The 12,044-nt window shown below is 45.0% G+C and overlaps 1 protein-coding gene across 9 annotated transcripts in view; it reads right to left on the reverse strand.

The window, feature by feature from the left end:
* LOC112465952 (zinc finger protein 271-like) overlaps window positions 1-10,520 on the reverse strand; it is a 13,304-nt gene extending 2,784 nt beyond the window's left edge. Inside the window, exons 1-9 of one of the 9 annotated variants that reach the window (XM_025033774.1) lie at window positions 10,312-10,520; window positions 8,534-8,639; window positions 7,225-7,650; window positions 6,095-6,600; window positions 5,881-6,022; window positions 5,465-5,797; window positions 5,137-5,381; window positions 4,673-4,938; window positions 286-507 (exon numbers count right to left, since the gene is read on the reverse strand). In XM_025033774.1, coding sequence (XP_024889542.1) covers window positions 286-507; window positions 4,673-4,938; window positions 5,137-5,381; window positions 5,465-5,797; window positions 5,881-6,022; window positions 6,095-6,600; window positions 7,225-7,650; window positions 8,534-8,584 — 2,191 coding nt within the window. In that variant the 5' untranslated portion in view covers window positions 8,585-8,639; window positions 10,312-10,520. Of the gene's footprint in view, window positions 1-285; window positions 508-4,672; window positions 4,939-5,136; window positions 5,382-5,464; window positions 5,798-5,880; window positions 6,023-6,094; window positions 6,601-7,224; window positions 7,651-8,533; window positions 8,640-8,909; window positions 9,070-9,991; window positions 10,243-10,311 lie in introns of those variants that run through there. The other 8 variants (XM_025033778.1, XM_025033775.1, XM_025033772.1 and 5 more) reach the window with 8 other exon arrangements.
* Window positions 10,521-12,044: the final 1,524 nt, after the last annotated feature.

The following is a 12,044-nucleotide window of genomic DNA, read 5'->3' on the forward strand; positions in this document are numbered from 1 at the left end:
CTGCCTGATGTTATATGAGGTGTGACTCTACCCTCACAGTCCCCCCCCTACAATATCGATCTCTTAGCCTCTAGAGAGAGAAAAAAAGAAAAATAAAAAAAAAAAAAAAAAGAAGAAAGGACAAGATGAAGTCTGAATCCTCTTTTCTCTTTTTCAATGCATACATATATACATAATATGTATATATAAATAAGATCACGAAAACACAACTACTTTTAATAGAGATACTCTTAACAACGATTATATCGGTTGCCCGTGAAGTGAACATCTGCCAACCGCTCTCACCTGTGTGTTGGCGGATGTGGTTAACAAGGTGTTCCTTTCTGGTGAACGATTTGGAGCAGAAGCCGCATCGGTGTGGAGACTCACCCGTGTGCTGGCGAACGTGGTTCAGGAGGTGTTCCTTTCGCGTGAACGTCTTCGAGCAGAAGTCACAGCGGTGCGGCGTCTCGCCCGTATGCCACATTATGTGGTTCGTGAAGTGCTCCTTCCTCGTAAACGACTTACCTGCGCACGGCAGCGTTAAACAGAAAGAAAAGCACCGAGAACAGGCGCGTTTCATTAGATTGTCAGACACGCAGGGAGTTTTTTTTATATGATAGACGATAGACGCGTTGCAAATCGCGCGATTGGGACGATTCCAAGACACGGGGGGCTGTTCGCAATTAATCTTCCATTACTAATATAATTAATCACGCGCGAGGCGCGAGTGCTCATCGCGATCGTTACGGTTGATCTTCGCCGAATCACGCCGAGCCACATCCTTCGAAAGATGAAGCAAACATTACTTAAAATTACAAGTAAATTGCAAGGAAGTGCGAGGAGATCAGCGAGATCTCGACTGACGTTCCAAGCGGCTCGAGACTCTCCAGGGAACTTTTTCAGCAAGAGAGACATAGTTGACACAGTGCAACACAGTGAATTATTTCATCCTTGTTTAACATTCACAGCCAAACAACAAGGGTGGAAACGCTTGCTCTTGCTGGAAAACGCCCCGTATTTCACTCGCGTAAGATCCACAAATCTTGGAGGTCTTACACGGAAAAAACGATTTTGCACAAGTATACAAAAATTTAGCTATAGATACAGATTTAAAAATAATTTTGTTAAATTATCAAAATAATTATATAGGACTTTGCAGCATTATTGTCATGCTCGAACGTTTTACTATAATTATTTCGATGGCGCAACGAAATTATTTCCTAATCTGTATCTCTGAGCGTTGGAAAACGCCCCTGATTTCATTCGTCTAAGATCCATCGATCCGAAAGTCTCACACGGAAAGATGGTTCTGTTGAAGTATCTGAAAATTTAGCTAGGTAAGATCTGAAAATAATTTTGTTGGACTATAAAGATAATTTTGTAAGAGATAAATTTGTAGTTAAGATTGTAGTTAATTCTGTAGTTAGGATAAATTTGTAGGACACTGAAATTGACTGCTAGATTATCAAAACTTTTTGCAGCGCATTATCATTATACCTGAAGGGTACAATTGTTTTGGGCGACAAAATTATTTTCATATTAATATCCAGCAAAATTTTTAGACGCCAGTAAAACCATTCCTTTCCGTGCGGGAAATGCGCGCGCTAGAGGAACAAAATCGTGGTCGTGCGCGAGGTTTCTACCATTTCGAAAAACGAACGTCGGACCGCGGTCAACGCGCGCTTGTACGTATACACGTGTCACGTGACATGTATAGATCGGCGCGCATGCTTGCGACTCCGTAGAACGAAAATACAAATTTCGAATTTCGCCACACTTTGCGGACGCGAGATTTCCATCACTCGGCGTCGCGATAGCGCGAGGTGTAATCACCAACGAGCGTAATTAACACACGATGCGCAATTAACCAATCGCTGCCTTAACACAATCGACGATCCATGCGTATTTTGGAACATTACATTTTGCATCCAAATATCGAACTCTCCTCGACACTCGCGGGAAGAACGAATTAAATCGGGCTCCGCGCCGTGCGACGTCGAAGATTTTAATATTTTTTTTTCTCTCAGCAACACGATTAAACGATACACTTTGCGGACGACTATCGCGATTTTGGTTCGGACGAAGATAAAAAAATCGTATGAAGAGTTCCACGAGGACCAACGTCCTGGCGCCGCTTGGAAAACCGCGAGACGGCGATCTGCCGGCGGAATTAAATTCGACGCATCGCCGATAAAAATGGCACACGCAAAACGTGATCCGTATCGGGGAAACGACCCGGGAGGTCGATACGCGAGCGAATTGACTGATAAAACGCGGGGGGAGAGAGAGGCGGTAGGAAAAGACCTCGTACGAACCGCTTAAATTTACGAAATAGCAAGTCATGCCATCACAGTTCACGGCCAGACGTTGGGTGAGAAATGAAGGGCCCCCTTGTAGAAAGCCGGCTGGCGGGTTGGAGCCTCGCGCGACTCCCGAGGACTGAAGGAAGGAAGAAAGGGGTATCCCCCGTCGCCGTTGGGGCGATTGGGCGAGCGGGAGCGCGGGCGAGGGCAAGCGCACCGACGCGACGCGGCGCGACTCTCTCCTCCTAAGGTTTAGAGGGGCGCGCCTCCTCTCGCCTCCGCGCCATCGCGAAGGAATGCGCACGACCCGCGGGAGCCGGCCGGCCGACCGGGCGAGGAGGGGGCGGCTTACTCGCGATGCGCGATCAATTCTCGCGAATTTTATTTCACCGCCGCGGCACCGGCTGCGGCTGAACACATACACACACACACACACACACACACATACATACACATCCATGTGTGTGTGCACGTGCACGCGCACGTGTGTGTGTACGCGCGCACAGAGCGCGTTCGACGTAACTCCCGCGTCCGCGTCGCATCCGCTCGCGTTACCGAGCGCGTGCTCGATTTGAGAGAGAAAGAGAGAGATAGATACACTTGTCAAATCTCATCGATCGCGCGCATCTACGCCGACGCCGGTCCGCGACAGCGTCGATTTCTCTCCTTTTTTTTTGCTCTTGCGATTCGGGGAAATCGTTCGCTCGCGATAAGCTCAACGATCTCAGAGATGCACAACTCTCCTTTTGGTCCTCATTCGAAATCTCTTACATGCATGAATTATGAGATTCTTACTAAAATCGATACCTTAAATGTTGAAATTGATTTAGAAATTCTGTTGTCCAATTATAAAGACAAACTTTTTGTAATAGACACGAATCTATTAATAGATGCGTAAAATCGAAATTAATTTAATGCTTAATAGTAGAGATATTCGAGCAATGCAACAATTTCACAGTTATTAATATAATTTTTCTTTCAATCTGCATTAATTTATCAACCTTGGAATAAATTGTGCATCTCTATAACCGAATATTCTGTTTTATTATCTAATATTGATCAAGATAAATTCGCAAAAAAATATATATGCGGCAATAAAAGAAATCTCAGTACTTCGAAGCTTACAATGCGTTCTCTGAAAAAATGTACACACTGTATCAGTTTTTTCAACGCAAACGTAAATTGAGAAGCGTATACTTTTCATGTCTGTATGTAAAAATCATAATAAGCAATTTGTTATATTGAATCTAGTACATAGCATAAAAAGTTTAGAATTAGTGAATTTTTATTCCAGTTGCTTTTTAAACCCTAGAACTCCAAGTTTCCTGAAATAACATTAGGTGCATCAGAATTCGGCAAGTTTTACAAGATCGCAATTTTAACAATACTTTAACTCCACCAAATACAGTTAAACATTTCATGGTAAGAATAGATATTTCAAAAATTTGTAACAAATCGGAAAATAGCGGGAATTCGTTGTAGATTTCTAGGGTTGAATCAAAGCTTCTAATTAAATAATTTTCGCTTCAAGAATCTTTCTGTATTTACACTTGACTAATAATTGAAAATAGATTAATGATATAAATAGTATTTTGTCGGGTAATACATTAAATAATATCACATACTTACCTTGTTAATGCTTCAAATTTCACTAAATCTACATTGATCATATATCTCGGTATATTCGTCTTTCGTAATAAAGTATTTGGTGACAATCTATCGATAGTCATTACGGTAACACGCTTTTTATACTATAAAAAACAATTCACGATCTTTTATTTTATTATAAATCGCTAATTTTGACGTCAAATGCAAACGTGTTACCTTTATGGAGTGAAAATTAAGATGTAATCTGAATAGCTAAGAGTAAAGTCAACGTGACCTCAAACGCAGATATCTCTGCAATAATACACTCAAGTTTCATCAACAATGTTGAGAAATGTCGAATTCTTATTTGATTTTACTTTAACCGTGATACATGATGACTATAAAAATAACATCTGTATTTCGGTCAAAAAGGTGCTAAATAAGAATCGGAAAGAATCAAAATGTTACTTTCAACATCGTCAATGGTTTGAATGCGTATTATTGCATATATTTGCAATTGCTGACTCGTATTTTGTTGCCTTAATCAGTTTTTATTTTTATTTTTATTTCCTGAAATACCAATCAATTTTTTTCGATTTAGATTAAATATTGACCTCGCGGGAAGTTTAGAGAAAGACAATAATCGCGTCAATTCAGAAAGCTTCTGGAATCGTCCCATCAAATATCGTAATTTGTCTCGTTACTTATATCTTATACAATAAAAACTTGTTTGCGCGAATTAATTTTCGAACTTACGTTCATGATTATGGGCAGAAAAATATGAAGGACAGACCACTTACCGCATATTTCACAACGGAACGGCGTGTCGTTTGTGTGCGAGCGCATATGGTTAGCGAGATGCTCTTTGCGCGTATACTTCTTGCCGCAAGCTTGGCAATGATGAGGGGTTTCTCCTGTATGCCACATAACATGGTTCATAAAGTGTTCTTTGCGAGTAAAGCTCTTCTTGCAAATATCACATCGATGTGGAGTCTCACCAGTGTGTTTGCGAACGTGATTTACCATATGTTCTTTTCGGGTAAATGTCTTCGAACAGTATTGACATCTGCAAGAATCATGTCAGGATATTCCTTTCTGTTATCTCCAAAGCTGTACGACTTTTAATGATATCGGCATATAATTATTAATTTTATGCCGATTTTTGTTGAGAAGTTATTGTCATTTGCTACATTTATCGACTAGCTCATCAATCATCATACTTGGCACCTGGATAAATTTATATGAGTGAACAAAAAGGACCTACCTATATGGCGTCTCGCCAGTATGACATCGCGTGTGGTTATCCAAATGCTCTTTGCGCGCGAAACTCTTGCCGCAGACCGTGCAATTGTACGGTTTGTCGGTGGCATGTCTCTTCATATGACGTTCCAGCGAAGGCGCATTCGCAAAGACGTGAAAGCAAACGGTGCAGGTGAACATGGATCCTCCTAGATGACATTTGCCGTGACGTGTTAGATCGTTCGCATTTGAGAACGCTTTGCCGCATACCTGAAATCGTTACACATTCAATACCGATCTGTGTATTTCGAATGAATTGCTACACGCATAAAAGATTCGTCGCATTGATATACCTGACACGTGAATGGCTTTCTCTCGGTATGATATCTGCGATGTACAATAAGCTGATAACGAAACTGGAAGATCTTTCCGCATATCTCGCAAGCGTGGCTGCCAACCGACACGGGCGATGCGCTCGGGCCAGGCGTTGCTTCGCCGTCGCTCGACTTTATATCGAATTTGTTCAATTGGACCTGCTGCACGATTGGTGTGCCATTCTGTATCGTGGTAACTGTCTGTGTAGGCACAGTGCTGCCCACTAAAGTCGTTCCAGCTGCAATCTCGCTCTGCAGCTTTCCAAAAACCTCGTGATACGCCAAGAGTTGGTTAATATCTTCCACATTAACCTATCGAGCAGAAAAAAAACAAATGCAACATTCTTAATAATCTTAAATATAATTATTACGGTGATTTTCACGATATCGCGTACCTTGTACATATTTTGTACCATTTCAACGCCGAGAGTCTTGGCTAAATCTTGCTCGTTTCCTGCGCTGATTTTGACAACCGATCCGTCTGCTGTCCTCACGTCCATCATGTGTCCCCCTGGTTTCAAGTCAGGGACTTGAAATCTATAAAAATAGCAGTTATATATTTATCCAGCATCAATAACGACTAAAAAAGTTAAACGTCTTCGCACATACTGGGTCATATTCAGTTGTCGCAACTCCTTCTCTTTCTCGGGTTTCTCGGAGTTGTTCTGGCTTCCTCCCTCGGTAGTGGAGTTACCGCTGATGTTGACCCCGATCTGTTGCTGCTGCTGTTGTTGCTGCTGCTGCTGTTGCATCAAGCTCTGTTGAAGATCTTGGGGTGGTTGTAATTGCAGATCGCATTGAACTTGACAATGAACCTGATTGTCGCTGCAACGCTCGGTGGTGCAACTACCGCCCTCGTCCTTGACTTTGTTGTCGTCTCGCTGCGCGTTCTGGCTATGCGCCGTTGGCCCATTGTTCTGAGCGTTCTGATGATTCGGCATCTGATGATGAGACTGCTGCTGCTGTTGCTGCGGCTGCTGCTGTTGCTGCTGATGCAGCTGCTGCTGTGCTTGCGCCTGCATTTGTTGTTGCATTTGTGCATGTGCAGCCAGATGACTGACACTCGCTGGTAAATGTGCGCCGTCTAAATTAAGGCCAGGAAGAGATACAGGAATCTGCGAAACATACATAAAGAGGCCTATGTAATACAACGTAATATTTAAAAAATATATATTTGCAGTTATATATAATTATATGATACACTTTGCTTGTGCGATTAGGAATTAACAGTTTTAAATAAACAGTTCATTTAAATAAACAGTTCATCAGGATTAAACTTGTTCGGCTTTTTTTGATATATTAAAATACATAATCTATCGAGCATTCTTCATTAGAAAGGTCTAAATAATTTGCGCACGCAAAACATACTATATGGAACAAGTAGAATAATAACTAATATTCAAAAAGTAGTTTTTGTATGTGATGTGACAAAACTAGACAAAATGGAATATGTATAGGAATATAACAAAATAAAGTTCTTTGTAAAATTACGAGAAAAATCGAAATTTAAGTGAAATATGAAGTGCCAATAATCGAGCGCTTTTCAATCGTTACAGTTGCCTATAATTATGCACCTACATGTGCAGCGTCACGCATCCCCATAAAAAAAAGAGGTGCGTGTTACCGCAACTCCTGCAAAAGCGTAAATAATCTAACTACTCCAGGTCGGAGTAATCTGTAAGCCGCATTCAGTCATTGTTGTCGTTACACAAAACACGTGCCGCTACACATTAACAAACCTGTGGATTCGACTGCAGGGAACTGTGGTGGCTGCTGCTGCTGCTAACTGAAGGCTGATGATGATGATGCGCGGCTGTTGACTGTTGCTGATGATGCGAGCTGGAAGTCAACGCCATTTCCTGGTTCAGTGAAGAGGCTGGCTCTTTGGAGGATGATGCCTCCCCACCGCCACCACTCCTATGCGAGGAGTTGTGGTGGGAATGGTGGTAGACCGAGACTTGAGGTAGCGGTCCGGGAGGAAACAGATTGGTGAGGACCCAATACTTAGCTACCGAGGAGGCTACCGAGGAGGCTAACGCTACGGCAGTACCTACACGCAGGTCCGCGGATGAATGGGGAGTACTCCCTACATTGCCAAGACTCGCGGTCGCAGTAGCCAAACCACCTGGGTATGAAGGACGACCACTTTGACCCGCGTTTACATCCTACCGATATACATTCAGACATTTGTACAACATTGATAGGGCATGCAGCGGCATGCACCAGGCTGAAATCCAATCGACAAATGCGCCACTTTTGATCGTGTCTCTCTCGCTCTCTCCCTCCCTCTCTCTCTCTCTCTTTCTCTCCCTCTCTTTCTCTCTCTAGCACGACATGAAGGATTCCACGGATATTCGTTATCGAAGAACTTGATCTACCGGAGATAGTGGTGTTTCTGTGTTATATACAGAATGTGAACCTCGAGGAAAACGCTCTATATCCACACCTGTGTCGGGCCGTACGAAGTGATCGTAAAGGGGCACTCGGTTTTCAAACTTAAGTACATGCAATCTGTTAGAACTCGATACGTTAAGATATTACGTACGAAGAAAACGGGAGAAAAGCAATGTATTAGAGTTACGAAGAGTAAAGAAGAGTAGAGAAGAAAGCGTAAGCCGTCTTGTATATGGATATATGTACGCTACAAGCATTTCTAATCTAAGAGCTATAGATCACAGCAGTTTGACTCGTGTAGCCGCGCAAAAGTAAAAAATATATATACTCTAGAGGCATTTATCGTAGGATAAGATAATTGAGAGCAACAAAACGTAAAACGTTGAAAAACGTTGCGTTGAAAATAATAACCAATAACGTAGTGTGCGAGCTTTACAAAAAAAGTTCTGTAAAATCAAGAAATCTACGCTCTGGCACGGGGGCCGCAAATTCGTTTCATAGCAGACTGAAAGTGAAACAATCCGTAAATCAACAAAGCTCCATTATACAAATGTCTCAACATATCTAACGTCAACATGGTGCATCTGTGTAATCGTCATTTGCGCATTTGTAGTTTGGTGTATAGCCTGTTTTGCGACTTGGAAGGTACCTCACCTCTTGTTGTGCCTGCGTAGTCGCTGGCAATGCATGCTGCTCACTATTCATCTTCGCTCACTGAAGAATATTAATTAAACGTGTCTGACATACTTCATTTCTCATCCTGCAAAATGCATTATGTAAGGATTAATCTCGGGATCGTTTTGCATCTGAGAAAATAATGACTAGCGCGGGGAACGGGAATTCAACGTGAATGCGAGTTCACTCGAGGTTGAAGGAACCGATCGGCGACCTTTAACACAGGCTTTGATTGGCGTGCGAAAGTGGCGTGCGCGCGCTAATTAGGCAAATAATGCGCAACGGCAGGCGTATTGAGTATTGTAACGACTATTTCTCGCGCGATATCGATTCGCAACGATATCTAAGTGCGCACCATATTGCTAGATCGCGGGACGATGTCTCGGTGCTCCCGATATAATCCGCGGCTCTCGGATACTCCGAGCGAGCGTACGTCCGAGAGAGCGTGGATTTCGGCGCGGTCGGCCGTCGCGCCATTCGAGAACCGTTCGCGAAAAACGTGCTTATCGTCTCCGTTTAACCTCGAAAAGTCCAGCACCGTGCCACGGAGGCGACGGGCGACGGGCGGCGGGCGAGCGGTCGCGCGTAATCGCGCCCGAGTCCGCGTAAACATTCGGCGCGAGAAGCGGGAAGAAGGCGCCATTCGCGCCGATGACGACGACGACGATGACGAGCGGGAAGGAACGTCGCCGCCGCCGCCGCCGCGTCGATATACGCGATCTCACGATTTTAACCTCGCGCGGCGCTATTCTCCGCTCGAGAGACTCGTCGCGACGGTCGCGAGCGGGAAAGGGTGAGTCATCCTCCGCTATACGACTGCTACGCGCCATGCCGTGCTGCGCGCTGCGTCGCGCGACGCGACGACATGAAAAGACTTCGAGGGGTCCCTTTTTTCCTTCGTCCCGCTTCCGCGCCCTTTTTCTCTCCCGCGGTTAGAATAAAATTGTGCCCGATATCGCCGCGGGCGCGAGCGCGAGGGCGAAGAGACGGGACGCGGGTCGCGGAAGGCGCGGGATCGGGAACGGGACCGTGGGTCTCGGTAATGGCGCGGGGCTGCGACGGAGAAACGGAGAGGCGAGCGCGCGTATCCAGCGGCCAGCGGGGCGCGCGCGGGCAGGACCAGCGGGACGGCGACGCCGCGTCGCCCGATTTCGCGGCGCAACGTCATCGTCATCGGAACGCCGTCAGCCTGGCCGGCTGGCCTCGCTCGCCTCGTTTCGCTCCTTCGTGTCCGCGGACAAGCGACAAGCAACGAAGCAACGGGGACAAGGGGCCGCGGCACAAGATGGACGGCGCTTACGCGGACTCGGGGCGAGGGGGATTATGGACGCGCGGTGTGGCGCGGAGCCGCGAGGGCCGCGGCGCAACGCGGCCGCGGCCCCGAGCTCCCCCGGGTCTCCGGAACGGATATACGCGGGCTTGGGGTTGGAAACTCACGTGGTGCGCGGTGCCGTCGGCGGTTCTCGCATCTCGGTTCTCCGTGGTTCTCCGTCGGCTCCGGGGGCCGCCTCCTCCTCGCCTCCTCTGGCACAAACACACACGCGCGGCACGGGGGAGAGACGCGCGCCCGTCCTCCCGAAACAGGGAACGCGCGGGGAGAGGCACGGCACGCGGAGGGGAGGGACGCGGGGGGGAGATGGCGAGATGGTCGTCGTCACCGGTCACCGGGGGGAGGGGGAGACCCGCACCGCGCACGGGCCGCCTGCCGCGCCACGCCGCGGCTCGGCTCCTGTCCGCCGCCTCTCTTGACGTCTCACCTCGCCACTGGCGCCCACAAACAAATCCCGAATAATGGCTACGCGTCCTCGGTACCGTCTTCCCCGACACTCCCGACAGCCGCGACGGGCAGCCCGACGAGGCCGGGACGCGGGACCGTCGCTCTCGGTCGCGACGGATGCCAAGTCGCGCGAGAATTTTACGGGAAACGTCGCCGGCGAGGCCTACGTGTGCTCGCGGTTTACAGAAAATACGACAACTGTCATGGCGGCCCCTCGCCCACCCCGCAGGAACTTACGCGCGCGGGGCATTGTCGAGGCGCGGGTCGCGCGGGACAGGTCGGTCGGCCGGCTTTCGCCCGGCGGGAGGGACTGGGGGGACTTGGCGATGTCGAAAAATTAATTATGCGACCTGTTTTGCGACGAAATGTCGCGCGTTTGTTTGAATTCCTTCGAGGAAACGCGCATGCTGGCCCCCCTCTCGTCCCGCCGTGGCTGCGCGCGCAGTCCGCGATTGCGCGCGCGAATTGCGCACTTCCGGTGGCGGGAATACCGCGCGTATTACGAAAACGCGTGAAATCTCGTTGGTTCGTTATGCTTGTATCACACTACGGATTCGGATTGAGATTGCATTGAAATTTAATCAATAGGAATAAAGAAAATTAATTTGACGTTTAGGAAATTGCTCTGATTCAAATTTCAATTCAAACTCGATCTTAATCCGTAGTCTGGTTTATACGGAATACGGACTTTGAATGATAGAATGATATGACATAAGAAATTCTTATATCTGTCATATCATTCTTTGATATTAAATTTTGGTACTCTGATATTTTGTTTCGTGGTGTTAACAGAAAGAAGAATGGAAAAAAGGAGACAAAGCCTGAAATATCAAGTACACTTTGTCGATCTTAAAAATTTAGATTTTCACGATTCGAGATAACAAACGTAAGATCTTAGAAAGTCTCGAAATTGCATTTTTTGAAATTTTTATAAAATTCTCTATTTTATAATAGCGTCTTCTTATTAATTTTACTGATATTTTGTTATCGATTTTCGATACTCTTGATTTTCGTGACTCAACATCCCCAATTATTAGAAAACGCTATTAGAAAATTCTTGGAAATATGTAAGCAATTCTTGCAATTTTAGATAGTACAGTCTTCTTGCTTATTATATTTTCCGTTCTTTGTCAATTATTCAGACTTTTGATTTTCGCGATTCGATATCCTGAATTCCTAGAATTGCAGTTCTTTTAGAAGGCTCTTAGAATGTCTACAAATCGGAAAATTTTTAGGCTTTTTAGTAGTGCGACCTCTTGCCTGATTATATGCTCCTGATACTTTTAAGATATTGAATTTTTGTCGGTAATTATATAGATATATATAATTGGTATACATAATTACAAACGGTCGGTAAAGGAACTAATAATTTTACTGATTGACGATAATCATTGTGATTCTTAGTTACGGATAAGAATTTTAATTCTTAGATTTTCCAAGTATCAGAAAAATATAATTAGGCAAGAGATTACGCTAAATAAAATTTCAAAAAAAATTTACAACTTACATATTTAAAAATTTAAATTAAGAATCAGAACTTTTAAAAGTTGGCAAACCGTTAAAAGTATACATATACGTAATAAAGTGAAAGAGATAGTAATTCTAAGAAACATAATTGCAAGAATTTTAAATCTGAATTTTAAGTCTTGGAATCGTAAAAATATAAATTCTTAAAAAATAACTTTAAGAATATATAATAAGATAAGAAGTCGC

The sequence above is a fragment of the Temnothorax curvispinosus genome, unplaced genomic scaffold (genome assembly GCF_003070985.1).
Source record: "Temnothorax curvispinosus isolate PA1 unplaced genomic scaffold, ASM307098v1 QBEX01015669.1, whole genome shotgun sequence".
NCBI lineage: Eukaryota > Metazoa > Arthropoda > Insecta > Hymenoptera > Formicidae > Temnothorax > Temnothorax curvispinosus.